At 36.3% G+C, this 16,782-nt stretch overlaps 1 protein-coding gene across 6 annotated transcripts in view; it reads right to left on the reverse strand.

Annotated features, from left to right (window-relative positions):
- dbn1 (drebrin 1) overlaps positions 1-16,782 on the reverse strand; it is an 81,265-nt gene that overhangs the window by 23,558 nt on the left and 40,925 nt on the right. For 5 of the 6 annotated variants that reach the window (XM_039676152.2, XM_039676156.2, XM_039676155.2 and 2 more), the window contains exons 2-5: positions 8,844-8,899; positions 6,940-7,052; positions 4,656-4,745; positions 1,095-1,241 (exon numbers count right to left, since the gene is read on the reverse strand). In XM_039676152.2, coding sequence (XP_039532086.2) covers positions 1,095-1,241; positions 4,656-4,745; positions 6,940-7,052; positions 8,844-8,899 — 406 coding nt within the window. The remainder of the gene's footprint in view (positions 1-1,094; positions 1,242-4,655; positions 4,746-6,939; positions 7,053-8,843; positions 8,900-16,782) is intronic. The other variant, XM_039676153.2, reaches the window with a different exon arrangement.

Here is a 16,782-nt window from a genome sequence, read left to right on the forward strand (position 1 = left end):
GAAACCATGATCATTTTTATTCAGAATTCTTTGATGAAGAGAAAGTTCAATAAACAGCATTTATTTGAATTAATTATAGCATCATAAATGATCAATTTAATTCATCCCTGCTGAACAAATGTAATACCGTTTTCATTACCTTTGAATGGCATCCACAAAAATATTAAACAGCACAACTGTTTTCAACACTGACAACAATAATAAGAAGAAATGTTTTGTGAGTAATGATGCTGGAAATATACCTTTACATTACAGGAATAAATAAATTATATTCAAATCACAATACTTAAAAGACATTAAACTGACTTAAAAATTAGATGCATCTTGTGTAACTTTTAAAAAAAAGTCACTTTGATGAGTTAAAGCAATGTAAAAACCAGGGCTATCAAACGATTAATCGCGATTAATCGCATCAAAATAAAAGTTTGTGTTTACAAAATATATGTGGGTGCACTGTGTATAATTACTTTATATATATATATATATATAAATACACACACATGCTTGTATATATTTAAGAAATATTTTCATGTATATAGATTTATATACACTTTATATTATGTATAAATATTTTATATATAAATAATTTTTTTCTTAAATATACATGCATGTGTGTGTATTTATATATATATATACAAAATAATTATACAAAGTGCAACCACACATATGTCATTATTTTGGATGCGATTAATCGTTTGACAGCCCTAGTAAAAACATAATTGTAAAACTTATTGATCATATAACTTACAGTGCAGTTCTTTCATATTGTAATAATATTTCACAATATTACTCTTTTTAACGCGAGTATAAGAGACTTCTTTCAAAAACATTAAATAGTAATCATTACAAACTTTTGACGTAGTGCATACTTGGCAGAGACGTCATTCAGATAAGTGAAGGATCTGGGTTATTTTAAAGTGTGTTTCGTATAAGCGATCATTGTTTCAGTTCCTCTGGCTTTTCCCTCTAAAACCAGCAGAAAGGCTGTGCCCTTGAGTCACAAATCACACTATTAGAGAGCCATTCACAGACTACTTGATTTGACCCCTTTCTAGTGTGCATGCAAACGAGCCCTTGTGTCACCAATCACGCACAACGTTCTCCGAGTTCTCCTCGTCTTTCATTCGCAGGCGGCTCAACACTGGGCTGGCCACCGGAGCCGTCCCATTGGTCAGCCTCTGTCCGATGGCGGAGGGGTCGATGTCGTCTATGGTGCTGGCGTTCACGACGACGTCAACACCCTGGAGAGAGAGAAAAAAATACATCAGTAGTACTGCTGCACACACACACACACACACACACACGTCACCTGGCAACCAGCATTAACCGTGCATTTAAATGACGAGATCTCTTTTAACTGTCACAAGAGAGTCAGACAAAAGAAGAAAGTCACAAAAGCATTAGCTCTACAGGTTTCCAAAAGAAACCACATGACCAAAGTCATGTGACTTTGTGTGAGACTGTTGAGAGGGAAATGTTTCAAAAGTCTCATTAGTGTTGGTAATTTGATTCATTTCTGTGTATTTATTGGGATTGGTCTCAAAAGTCTTCTTCGGCGACTTGTTTGTGCCTTGGTTTTGGAAATTGTAAGTCTGATTCATTTTTTCTGCAAACCAGTAAAAAAAAGTCCATTTAAGATTTTTTTTTTTTTTTTTTACAAAGAATATGTTCATCTGATATTTTCTATTAAAATACACACATATACTGAATATAAGTCTATGAAAAAAATTTTTTCTAGCCAATGCCTTGCCATATTTTCAATTGGTGCAACTGCAACAAAATGTACACAACTCTTGAAAAGTTTGGGGTTGGTAAGATTTGTAATGTTTTTGTAATGTAGTCTCACCAAGGCTGTATTTATCTGATCAAAAACACTAAAATCAATAATTTTGAGAAATATTATTACTATTTAATTTTTTTTTTATTTGAAAACATGGAATTGGAATGGAAGCCATTACTCTAGTCTTCACTCTTCAGTGTCATACGATCCTTCAGAAATCATTAAATACACTGATTTCCAGCTAAAAAAAACCCATTTATTAATATTTTCAATTTTTAAGAAAGTTGTGCTGTATCTAATACTAAAATAGTTTCAACATTCTTCAATAAATAGTATAGTATTTATTTAAAATGTCTTTACTGTCACTTTTGATCAAATTAATGCACCCTTCATAAATAAAAGTACCTTCTTTAACACTTAAAAAAATAGGCCTGTCAAATGATTAATCGCATCCAAAATAAAATGTGTGTGCACTGTGTATAATTATTTTGAATATATATATATATAAATACACACACATGCATGTATATTTAAGAAAAAAAACTTAAAAAAATAGGTTAATATTAGGTTTAAAATATACTTAAAAAAATAGGTCTGTCAAACGATTAATCGCATCCAAAATAAAATGTGTGTGCACTGTGAATAATTATTTTGTATATATATAAATACACACATGCATGTATATTTAAGAAAAAAAAAATACTTATATATAATATATAAAATATTTATATTTATATACAATATAAATTATATATAAACCTATATACAGTATGAAAATATATGTTTTAAATATTGTATTTATATATATATATATAAAATAATTATACACTTTGCACCAACATATATTATGTAAACACAAACATTTTGGTTGCGATTAATTGCGGAAAAAAATCTAAAAAAAATAAATAAAATAAAAATCAACAGTGGTGTACATTATTAACTCATCAATAATATCATTAATGAAAGAATTAGTCCAGTCAAGTGAATAACTGCAGTTAATAACATATGAAGGAATGAGTATGAATGATTGATTCACATGCAATTAGGCTTTTCATGCGAAACAAAACAAGTCTTTGAGAATAAAGAGCTCTTCCTCTAACTAAGCTTTTGTAAGAATATCAAACAAACCGACTATATCTAGTTCATGTGTATTTCTCCGACACGAATACTGCCATCAGTGTTTTCAGCCGCTCAAAAAGAGCAAGCGGTGAGTTGACTGGCACTTTAGATCAATTCATTCCTCATAGCACCGTCTCTCTTTCAACCCAAAAGCACAATCTCTGCGGCGGCCTTGGTCGTCTCGCTGATGTTTTATCATGGAGTTTCTCTCCCTCAATGCATTAATCTCTCTCTCTCTCTCCTTTTCTCACCCACGCACACACGTTGAAGAGACTGAGAGGCTTGAAAAGCAGAGCGACCTCACACCGGCAGACACCTCCAATACAATAGCCATGAAGAGGAGCGGGTTAGTCATCTAAAAACATCTTTTTGCACAATACCAGCAGTTAGTTACACACACACATCCAACAACCCCACCAAGACTCTGTGGCCCACCCACATGATTTACTCTGATCTGCTGGAGCACAAAAAGAGCTAAAGAGGCATGCTGTCAAACAAAGCCTGAACAACAACAGAAGTGATATCGAAAAGCACGTTAGTAAAAAATTCATGCATTAAAGGAATAGTTCACTTTGAAATTAATTTTTGGTATGTTTTATCTTTCCTCAAGTGCATCCAAGATGTAGGTGTCTTTGTTTCCGCAGTAGTTTCAATTTTGATATTTTTAGGTCAAAGCGTTCTTGTCTGTCAGTCATATAATGGAGGTCTATGGTCACCACCTCAAAGAGCATGCAGAGAGAAGTCCAAATTAAACATGATTTAATGACTCGTAAATGTAAGTACACATTGATGGCCTAAGACACGAAACGAGCGGTTTGTGTGAGAAAACAAACAGTATTTATATGGTTTTTACCTCGTGTAATCACAGCCATGACAAAATGATCTGACGGCACGGGCGCTTCGGTCTGCGCGCCGACGTCACTCTTTGTTTATACAGAGATTTCGGAAGTTTTATCTTTCACTAAACATATTTAGATATACGGGAAACCGCAATGGAAGACGATTTTGGCATATCTAAATATGTTTAGTAAAAGGTAAAACTTCCGAAATCTCCGTGTAAATATTGAGTGACGTCACACGCAAGCGATCACTTCCGGCGTAACATTGAACTGATTCAGTTCGGTTCAGTTGGACATTGAACAACGGATTCAGATCACTGTGATTACACGAGGTAAAAACTATATAAATACTGTTGGTTTTTTGTCACACAAACCGCTCGTTTCGTGTCTTAGGCCATCAATGTGTACTTACATTTATGAGTCATTAAATCATGTTTAATTTGGACTTCTCTGTGCTGCTTTTTGGTGGACCCCCTTAGCCTCCAGTGTATGACTGATAGACAACAACGGTTTGTGCGGAAACAGACACCTACATCTTGGATGCCCTTGAGGTGAGATAAAACATATCAAAAATTAATTTCAAAGTGAACTATCCCTTTAAGAGTCAATTTTTGAACTTCTGAAAACACCAATTATGTTTCAATGTGTGAATCTCATTAAAACATGACCTCATATCACAAAACAACTTTTATTTTAAAAATATATGTTATGCATATACAGTACTGCAAATAAGTGTTTGCTAGCTTCACGCCAACATTAACAAAGAACAGTGTTTTGGATGAATCACATTTCCGTTTTCATTTCCTATCAGCTAACACTCCTCGCATGCTCAGAGGACAGATGATGTCAGAATGAGTGACGATGGGTTCATGTATCATTACCTAATTTAAAAGGGAAGTAAAAGATGTTTGTTTTACCTTGGGGAGACCCACCTGGAAAAAGTCGGCTATGGTGGCTACATGGCTGGCACAGGCACACTTCCTAGCATCGGGCACATCTTCCCCAACCTGAACACACATCGTCAAGTATTCAGAGAATTCAACTGCCGTGTGAATGGGAAAAAAATAAACTCTTCAGAGTACTGCCAATATATAATTGTCTCAGATTGCTCCCCTAGGTCGTTACACAACCTCCCACTGCTTTCAGAAAACCAAAAACTGATAATAACATCCTTGAACCTTAAAGGGAGGTGAATATTGTGTTCCTCTGCAGCCATTAGGGGCATTTACAAGGAGCCAATACATTTAAAGAGAGACAACTAACAATAGAGACACTTCTCTGATCAGGTCCCATTCAAAATAAAGAATAATTGCTGTGACATAAAGAGATACTGTGAGTACGAAAAATACAAAGTACAAAACATGCTTGTAATTAAACGAACAAGAAAATAATAAAAGTATTTAGTGACTCATAGGAGTTGTGTGCTTTTTATGCTTGTGTGCTTGTACTTCAACTTCAAATTGAATGATTGGTCAAAAGTTTGAAATAATTATGTTTTTTTATGTAAGTTATGTTTTTTTTTTTATATAAGTCTCTTATGCTTGCCAATGCTGCATTTATTTAAGCAAAAAAAAAATACAGTTAAACAGTAATATTGTGAAATATTACGACAATTTTAAATAACTGTTTTCTATTTTTTACATTTTTTAAAATGTAACTATTTCCTGTGATGGCAAAGCTGAATCTCAGCATCATTACGGCAGTGTCACATGATCCTACAGAAATGCTCAATTATATTACTGGTGCTCTATTATTAATAATGTATTAATATTCTTGAGGAATCTACGCCTCCTATGTATTTTAATGCATCCCTGCTGAATAAAAGGACTAATTTCTTTCTTTCTTTTTTAAAATCTTATTTACCCTACTTTACTATTTACTATTTACCCTACTTTACTTTTGAATGGTGGGGCATCACATTTTCCACAACAATCTTAAAGGAGTAGTTCACTTTAAAAAAAAAAAAAATTGCTGATAATTTACTCACCCCCGTGTCATCCAAGATGTCCATGTCTTTCTTTCTTCAGTTGAAAAGAAATTAAGGTTTTTGATGAAAACATTCCAGGATTTTCTCCATATAATGGACTTCAATGGGGACCAAACGGTTCAAGGTCAAAAAGGCAAGTTTCAGTGCAAACTGTTCAAAGGGCTTTAAACGATTCCAGATGAACGGATGAATGAACAAATCTTTTTCAAGATTCGTTCATTTTGATGAACGAGTTCGAACTGAAGTCACGAACGCGCATCACAGAACAGAGCAAGGCGAGCATTTGAGCTTATAAAACTTAAACTTTGTTATTTATTTATTAAATGAGCGATCGTTTCGCTTGATAAGACCCTTATTCGTCGTCTGGAATCGTTTAAAGCCCTTTGAACAGTTTGCACTGAAACTGTCTTTTGGATCTTGAACCGTTTGCGTTTGGTCCCCATTGAAGTCCATTATATGGAGAAAATCCTGGAATGTTTTCATCAAAAACCTTAATTTCTTTTCGACTGAAGAAAGAAAGACATGGACATCTTGGATGACACGGGGGTGAGTAAATTATCAGCAAAAGTTTTTTTTTTTTTTAAGTGAACTACTCCTTTAAGCAGCATAACTGTTTTCAACATTGATAATAATAAGAAATGTTTCTTGAGCAGTAACTATTGGGTTACAAGTCCATCTCTCTAAAAGCATTAGGCCACAACTGCCCCCATAAAAGACTTAATGTTTCAAAAACATAAAAAAAACTTAACTATTACAACCGTTTGACCGGCAGTGTAAATCATTTAATTGGAGAGATAAACGAATGACTGGAGGCTTACATTTACTTTATTCTTGATTCATCTATAATTTTCCGCCTTCCAACTCATATTCAAACGTCAAAATGCCTTCAAGTTTCTGTCATTCTGGCCTATCTCAAGCTGACCGCACATGTATCTTCTAATCTGATCTAATCTTAGAGCTTCAGCAAAATACAGTAGCAATTTCATAACTACTAATTGAGGATTGTGGGGGCTAAATATCCGGATTAGACTTGGGGTCTCGCTCCCACCACCATAACAAGACGATTTCCTGCTTTTGTAAGATAAAAGATTGCATGTATAATTAAAGAGTGGCACTGATGTCGACTGACTGTGCTCCGTCCTTCAGCTGAAGTGTTCTTGCTAACGGCTTGCTAATGTCAGTGTCGCTGAGCGCCGGTTGTTGCGTCATCTTACCCAGTTGATGAGGACGTAGCGCGGCAGGGCGGCCGTGGGCTCCTTCAGACTGCAGAAACCGTACATGATCCGAGTGTTATCGAAGGTGACTGCGATCTCTGCCAGACCGCCATCTGTCAAACACAACCATCACAGTTTAGAAACAAAAGTACATGATGTCCCTCAGTTAGCAGTGGAGCAACTGCAGTAATAATACTTACATTGTTTTTTAGTCAAAATTTAACCATTTTTTAATTTAACCAAAATTTTCAAACGCATCAATCCTTTCTGCTTTGAAATCCGATTGGCTGAGCTAAATATCTACTCGTCATATCGTTATTCAATATATCTCAAGTTTGGATGGATGGTTTGCATCATTCTCATATTTACAGGCATGTAACCAGAACGCCTAACTTTACTTCACTATATTTCTATTAAATCTTAATCTAATTATGACAAATTATATATTGTTGGAAAGGTCTAAGACTTCTAGATAAATATTCTACCCCTGTTTTGTGTTACAAATTATGTAGGAAGAGTAATTGATTGAATTTATGACAAGAGTGCACCTCAAAAAATCTGACCTTTGTCACAAAAAGTCGATGCACCCACTTTTAATCACTGAAACTTTTATTTTTATGCTAAAAGTTCATAATAAAACATATAATCTAGTATTTTTCAATAAAAAAAACATAATATAATATTATCCTCTAAAAATTATAATATATATATATATATCTATATCTATATTATCCTCTAAAATATAATATTTTTTGTTACCATAGAAACCGTACTTATTTTATCAGGCTCCTCCCCTTTTGGGCATCATTATATTTCATAATTTATTATCAAAACCTTTTATAATCTTGACAAAACACATATTGTCAGAAAGGTCTGTGTCTCAAGGTTCCAAATTTTGTGACAAAATTGCTATTTGGACAGAAATGTATTAATTTGTTAAGGCAGAATATATACAACTTAATTCAATGGAATTCAATGGCACCCGGTGGCTATTTTTGGTACTGCGCCTAAACAAAATCTCATGGGAACTTCAATTTTTGTGATATCAACTTCAAATTTGGAGTAAAAATATTTTGTAAAATATATATTTTATATAAAATAAAAAATATATAATGCACTATATTTGATTTACTGTGAATTTAAACTTCCATAACTTTTTCATACTTTCATTTTTTGAACTGTTTTCACTTCAGCAATAATCTGCTGAGTGTTTCCTTTAAAACAAGACCAAACTTGGGTATATTCCAAAGCATTCTTGAATTACAACCATTTAAGTGTGAATAGTGCTTTTTAACCCCCATTCTCAAAAAGGGGGGTGACCGTTAAATGCTTATGATGCAGGAAAATGACGGCTTTAGACGCAAACACTTCAGGAACAAGAGTATCAAACGGTTCACTGTAAATAAACACTGCGGGAAATCTCTTGCAAACAGAATTCCCACAACAAATCGAACTTCTGCTAATCAACACGGCCCTTAATAACAGCCTTCCCTCGGTCACAGACTCAATGATAGTCATCAGAGTGAAATGACAGGTTTCCGTCCTCCAGCTCTATAGAGACCGTACGGTTTGATTTACTGCTACTGACGCCGGTGTTTGGGATATGTTCGGTTCATAGATGGCGGGATACAAGTCCGTTGAGTTTAAGATAGTTTAGATAAGCTGCAAATCAATAAAGATGTTTGTCTGTGCACGACTCCAACAGTGTTAATATCACGTTTAATGCGTTTGGCTTCCGTGTCATGATACAAATCACACGGTGGCATAATCACGCTACATCAACAATGCAAATGAATGTCATCAGTCACAGCCGACAGAGTTATTGCTTGTGCATGACTAGATTCTGGTCGGTTATTATTAGATCGTCTATATTTGTAGAGGAGGTGAGTTGAGATGTCGCCTACCTCCCGATGAAGACAGGATCAAATCATTACTCTCGTCTTCATATGTGTATAAGGCCCTGGAGAAGAGAGAAAGAGGAGAACATTCAGTAAAGCGGATATTCAATCAAAGAATTCAGCAGCAACAACAATGCAAAAATAATATTGGTACGTATTGGTACCCTTATGCATAATGCATTATAAAAGTTTTCATAATAATGCATTATCTTTTCATTAATAACTGCAACCAGAAGGCTTTATAATATTGGCGGATTTCATGTGTTTTAATGCATTACACTTCCTGCTATTATAAGTATATAGTATGCATGTACATTGGGAACAGGACTATAAAATAAAGTGATAAATCTCATCTCTACAGACAGACTGGAACGCGTTTTATCCAGAAGGCCAAAGCAGTGCACTCTGGGACAAGGGTGATGTTAGCTCCGAGGAGAAAAAGGCATTATCCTCTGTCATCTGAGAGCTGTGTGTGTGTAGGAGGATAAAATATGGAGCACTAGTACTTGTTATGCTTCTAATAAAAGTGCTTTACCTCACGCTTACCTGCAAAAGCGAGGATTCTGGTAACGTTACAAGCGAATCGTGATATCTAGAGATATTAATGAATTGTGCAGGCTCAGATAAAATATATCCCCGCATTTCTAACATGCCAAGGCTTTGATATTTCGTTCTTTAAATAACGGAGATAATCATTAACATACTGTAGTGCGCAGCTAATCTCGTTCCACATCACTGCAAGAAGAACGAGTGGGAGTTTGCTGCTACGCTAGTAAAGACAACAGAAGTTCTGCCGTGAGCGGGAAACGGATCAAAATGGCGTGTCTTGTTGTTTAGATGAACTGATTACAATGCTGTGAATATATCGTCCTAAAATCTAATAAAAACAGAAACTTTGTCGATTAGAAACTGTGGTTTCCTTGTTAAAAAGGAGTACACAAATGTTTTAAGTACTCATTTTCCAACTCTCCCAGAGTTAAACTGTTGAGTTTTACCGTTTTTGAATCCATTCAGCCGATCTCCGGTTCCGGCGGTAACGTTACCACTTTTAGCATAGCTTAGCATACATCATCGAAGTGGACAAGACTATTAGCAGTTTCGAGTCAGTTAGAGTTTCGATATTTTTCCTATTTAAAACTTGACTCTTCTATAGTTACATCGTGCACTAATAAGACGGATAATGTAAAGTTTCAATTTCTTAGGCTGATATGGCTAGGAACTATACTTTCATTCCTGCGTAATAATCAAGACACTTTACTGCCGTACCACGAGTGCAGCCGGCGTAATGGTATGACGCAGCGCCTATAGACTAACATATTCCTTATACTATACTATAATATAGTATATAAGGCTTATATAATATAATTATATATTATATAATTATACTTCATGCAGGAAACTGCATTCCAGATCATTGCTTGGAGAAGGCTACACTAATAAAAGTGTACTAATGAGTGAATTTGGGTGAGCGAATATAGTTCTGTATCCTTTAATGTTTATTTTAGTGAGTGGTTTATCAATATGGAGTAGCCTGATAGATATAATAATGTTGAGGGAGAATAACACTGGCCCCCCAGTGCAAGGTCATGTGAGTATCCAGTACAGAAAGAGTGGACAGAATCCATCACATGTGATTACTTGGATCCTGCAATTATTATGTTGATTAGAGGAGCTGAAAATAAGTTCACTGGAAAATAAATAGCCTACAGCACCAAAATAGACCTACTTGACTACGCTCTAATTGTTTTCCATCTGAGTGGTCCCACAATTAAACATCGAGGGCAGAATTATAAAACCTCTCCTTCTCCCGAGTTCCTCTTTCATCACCTCTAACCGAACCATTCCCCCTCAACCAAATATCACCGTCCCCGTCAGGGGCCTCAGCCCGAGTCATTAGGGCCCTGGCTCATTCACAGTCTGTCTCACAATCCCCCCGGCTAACATAACGGTAAACACACACACACACAGAGCTGAATATGCCACGGTAAAGAGTACAAGATGGAGGAAATATTCTGAATACCGCAGACATCAGAGAAAATAATACAGGAAGGAGGTGCAGCGTTTGCTGTTGTGCGCTTCTATAAATATTCCATTTAAATCTGACTCGTTTTATTATTCATAACAGACTCGTTTGACCTAGAAACGTGGCTCAGAGCGTCGGCGAGCGCAGGGAGAAGCGGGGCGTGATTTGCTCGAGCCCCCGAGTGAGGCGCTCCTCTATTGTCTCGCAGGGTGGGAAACATGCGACACACAAACTCTCTATAGCCATGCTAATTAAAGCGTTCCCTAAGCGTGAATGAAACGTTGAGGCGTGCTCGTTTCGTTCTGTTTTATTCATTTATTCACATTTCAATGCATAACTTGAATACACGTCTTCTTTAATGACCATACATTTAATTTCTAAACTAGAACATTTTTATTTTGTGAATCTTTTGGGGTGATTCATTGTAAAAATTCCAAAAGCGGTAGCAAAAGTGGTGCAAATGAAGATATGTTGCAGTCGCCTCTGTCGGTATATAGTTTTAGGGGTGGGGTACAGAGCAGAATTGTTTGTAAGTTATTAAAGGGATACTTCATCTCTTATTCTTATGTAGAAGAAATGTGAATTTGGAGCTTTCTAGACTGAAAAAAAGCCAGAAAATTAACGAATCTTTTTCTGACTCAATTTGTTCATTTCGTTCGTTGAATGATGTTGATGAACGAGTTCGAATAGGAGAGTCACGAACGCACATCACAGAACAGAGCAAGGCGAGCATTTGAGCTTATAAAACTTAAACTTTGTTATTTATTTATTAAATGAGCGATCGTTTCGCTTGATAAGACCCTTATTCATCATCTGGAATCATTTAAAGCCCTTTGAACAGTTTGCACTGAAACTGTCTTTTGGACCCCATTGAAGTCCATTATATGGAGAAAATCCTGGAATGTTTTCATCAAAAACCTTAATTTCTTTTCGACTGAAGATAGAAAGACATGGACATCTTGGATGACACGGGGGCGAGTAAATTATCAGCAAAAGTTTTTTTAAAAGTGAACTACTCCTTTAATACAGCATCTGTTTACACGAATAAAGTCGGACAAAATTTCGGACCAGCATGCACTGTTTCCAGTCAAACAAGCCTGAAGACAAATGACTTAACAAGACACACCTGAAAGCAATGAACAATGAATGAACCAATGAGAACGTGACACATGAGACTGTGGAAGCACATGATAGGATCACATAAAACAGAAAGACTGTGACTAAACTTCAAAATAAGACATGAATATTGAATATAATCAACCAATCATTAATCCCCTTGATCAGCTCTGCCAAACGTGGATGTTTTTCCACTAAGAAACAAACATTGTTATTATGTTTGATTGATACTGTGAAGCTGCTTTGATGCAATATATTGTGAAAAGCAATATATAAATACACTTGACTTGACTTGAAGTTCACTGACCCTGTGAATGCTTTAAGTAAAAGTATCGGCGAGTGATCTTCCTCATTGTTAATTACATAGCAGACATACAGAAATAGCCAAATTAAACGGTATGCCAAAGGACGAGAAAAGAATGTGCATGGAAGTTGGTCATTTCTACACAGCTGCAATTAGATTTATTCTGGCCTCGGGAATTCGTTCTGGACCGTGTCGTTGTGATTACTCCTAACAGGGTCCACTAATCGGACCGTTTCTCCGAGGGTCGCCGTGTCCAGTCCGCCCCAAACCCATGACTGCGCTCTTTTCCAGGAAGCCAAAGCAATCAAACATTTCCTACAGCCTCATAAACTGATACCACATGTGTAAAATATCTTGCCTCTGTGAGAAACAAGACACAGGTATAGTTTTCTCTAAAGTGAATGCACATGTCTCTCAAAGCAGTACTGAAAGTTTCTTTCTTGTTGTGCCGAAGAGGAAGAAGCTTTGTGACATTGGGAAAAAAAGGTCACGGGTTTTGTGTGTTTGGTGTGGGAAAGAATATGTTGATCAGATTTTATTAAATATTATCAGGTGTGCTTTGGGGAAGCATGTAGACAGACATGGTTTATTCAATGCCTTATGTTGATATCTATCAAAGAAGGTCCTTAAGGTAGTTGTGTGGCGTGTTGGGGAAAGTTACTTTGAAATGTAATGCCTTACAATATTGATTTATTACCCTAAAAAGTAACTAATTGTGTTACTTAGTTTTATACCAAAAAATGTATATTTTTTGGCAAATGTAAACACACCAAAATTTAAATTAGGCTTAAGGAAATGCAAAATCGCTGGTGTACAATAGAGGGCGCCGCTCAAACAAAGCTTTCAGCTGTGCTGGATTGCAGACGAATAGGATCCACGAGAAGAAAGTTTAACACTTTTTAGGCCAATAAAAGCAAAAAAATCTAAAGTCATTTTTGCTTACGGTTTAACTAAAGTGTTGAAGGTCAGCAGCAGCAAGTATTCAATCAATAAAGTGAGATTAAATCCATAGAAATATTTGTTTTATTTAACATATTTAATTATTGGAAGTTTGTGTAGCATTTCACTGATTTTATTCATTTTTGAGGAATCTGTATCTGTGCAAGTGAGTAAAAAATAAATCAGTCAATAAATGAGAAAACAGTAACTTGCGTTACTTTAGCTGACTCGAGTCTTTGCTGAATAAAAGTAATAATTTCTTTCTTTCCAAAAAATCTTATACCCCAAACTTTTGAATGGCAGTGTATATATTTCTAAAATGCTTAGGTCATCTTGTATAAAACAACACACACACACACACACGAAAGAGATTGCCTCTTTGCGAATAACAAAGCTCAGCAAAACGTCCAGCCACAGAGAAGCTCATGCAATTAAATCCAGCGGATTGCAAATCAACAGAGGGGGGCAGATGCTGTCTAATTATAACTATCAAGGGAAATAAAAATATTGTGATTCAAAAGAGGCCAATACAGCCAGTTCTAGTAAAAAAAGAAAGAAAGGATGCAATCCTGAACCACAGTTTTTAAACCCATCAAGTCAGTAAAACTAATAACAGTAGGAAAACTGCATTACAGTACACTGAGTGGGGCCGAAATGTCCGAGAGGAAAAGTGTTTTCCAGGTCCAGTAGAGGTGTATCAAATTCAATCACACATTCGCACTAATATAGAACATTTTTTTCCACACAAATACGTTTTGTTTCTGTATCATAAAAATATTGTCAATAAATAGATTTAAAAAAAAAAAATTCTAAATAAAAATACTGAAAAGTTTTTTTTTGTTTTATAATACCACATACTTGGTAAATGCACAAATATGTTATCATATCATATTATCCGAAGATAACATATCTTTCGGCTGTTTAACTGCAAGAAAATGGAGATGGTCCTCACTGCAGAACATGAAATCCAGGGGGAGGAGTTGGATCTGGATCTTACATATACCACCTTACATATACCTAAGCCTACGCATATCGGCACCCTGATCCCTAACCCCACCCCTAATCCTAGCCAACCCCGCCCCCTGATCCCTAACCCCACCCCTAATCCTACCCATCTCCGCCCCCTGATCCCTAACCCCACCCCTAATCCTAGCCAAACCCACCCCTGATCCTAACCCCGCCCATGATCCCTAACCCCACCCCTAAACCTAGCCAACCCCACCCCCTGATTCCTAACCCCACCCCTAATCCTAACCAACCCCACCCCCTGATCCCTAAACCTACCCATCTCCGCCCCCTGATCCCTAACCCCACCCCTAATCCTAGCCAACCCCACCCCCTGATCCCTAACCCCACCCCTAAACCTACCCATCTCCGCCCCCTGATCCCTAACCCCACCCCTAAACCTACCCATCTCCGCCCCCTGATCCCTAACCCCACCCCTAATCCTAGCCAACCCCGCCCCCTAAACCCTAACCCCACCCCTAAACCTACCCATCTCCCTAACCCCACCCCTAATCCCAGCCAACCCCGCCCCCTGATCCCTAACCCCACCCCTAAACCTACCCATCTCCGCCCCTGATCCCTAACCCCACCCCTAATCCTAGCCAACCCCGCCCCCTGATCCCTAACCCCACCCATCTCCGCCCCCTGATCCCTAACCCCACCCCTAATCCTTCCCGTATAGCACCTTTAATAGCACCATCAGCCCTGTGCATGTACACAGCGCATATGAACTACATTTGATGTGCTGAAGAACAGACGTTTTAATTGGAACACCAAATGAGAGGAAAAAAGAAATCTCATTAAAGGGGAAAATGACATGCACTTCAAAGAGCGGAGGAGGTGCTAAAGATAAAGAAATGGCCTGAATTAGAAGAGTACTTCTCGTTCTCGGCTCACGGTTGATTAGGGCTGATGCTGGATTATAGTCCAGCACTAAATCTCTGTCACCTCTGTCCCGTGGCCAGATCCAGCTGCTCTCCAACACACCGCCCAGATGTTCATTCATAATCTGTGTAGCCTCAGGAAACAGAGCCACTTCTTAAAATAAACTATAATATATTATATAATAATAATATTAAATACAGATACAAGCAGAAATGAATGGGATAAGCACAAAGCATGGCTGGGAGCATCAGACCAACTGCAACAATGAGCAATTAAAGACATATGAAGATGATTTTAGGCGAAATGGCTAAAAAAATCAAGAATACAATCACTAGTAATGTGATTTAATGGCAGGGCTTGACATTAACACCCACCAACCCGCACATGCCGGTGGATTTCAGACGATTGTTGTAATGTAGTGCAACGCAGACACTCCTACTCGACACTTTAGCGGGTTAAATCTATATGCATTTTTTCAATTGTAGTCTTTAAAAAGGCATCTGAAATAATAAACTTAGAGCAATGAAGTTGGCAAAAAATATAGATTTTTTTGATACATATACACTGAAACGCTTCCAGTGCTCATTTCCCGCAGAATAGATACACGATACTAGCGATCACAGTATCATGACATGACATTGTGCTTAATTTGACTCATTCCTGCAGAGTTTTGTGCACGCATATAAAGCCTCCTCGACTAAATTGAGCTGCTTATTGCACTTAAACAGTCAAACACACTGAAAATAATGTCAAAATGCCGCTCTTGGTGAGAATTTACCAAAACACAGTTAGTTCTGCTTTAACTTGTGATAGTCAAAAACTTAAGAGGTCAAATTCATTTTATACAGTGGTTCATAGAGTTAAGCCTATATATGCAGCCATTAAGTGTTATAGCCATATAGTGGCTATTGATATTATTGTTTTTTGGTTAATTTAATACCAAAATAAGACAGCAGGTGACAGCAAAGTCACTTCATCTTTACATTTTAGCTCTAAGAACTTATTGGAATGATATTTTAATGTAGTTAAAAAAAATTAACATTTAAAACTAGGGCTGTGCAAAAGTTAATTGCGATTAATCGCATCCAAAATAAAAGTCTGTGTGTACATAACATATTTGTGTGTGCTGTATATAATTATTTTGTATATATAAATACCTATGCATGCATGTATATATTTAAGAATTATTTGCGCTTAAATTCTGTACATATTTATAAATACATAATCTATATTATATAAATATAAATATTTTATATATGAATAACACATTTTCTTAAATATATACATGCATGTGTGTGTATTTATATATACACAACATAATTATATACAGCACACACAAATATATTATGTAAACACAGACTTTTATTTTGGATGCGATTAATCACAATTAATTTTTGCACAGCCCTATTTAAAACATATTTTACAACAAAATAAGCATAAATTAAATAGAAAATATGGTACTTTTTGAAGTATATAAATTCCAAAATACCCCCCAAATTTAAAAAAACACCATAAATGGATAGACAAAACTTTATCGAATACAGTGATATAATATTTATAATACATAAAAATTAGGATCACACCTGAGTCCCCTGTGCCCACAATTACGGGATTAAGGGCTATAAAATGAATACGGTTTGAGGGTTAAGTGAACATAAACAGTTGAGAAAGAA

This window comes from Pimephales promelas, chromosome 19 (assembly GCF_988280905.1).
Source record: "Pimephales promelas chromosome 19, fPimPro1.hap1.1, whole genome shotgun sequence".
In the NCBI taxonomy this organism is placed as follows: Eukaryota; Metazoa; Chordata; class Actinopteri; order Cypriniformes; family Leuciscidae; genus Pimephales; species Pimephales promelas.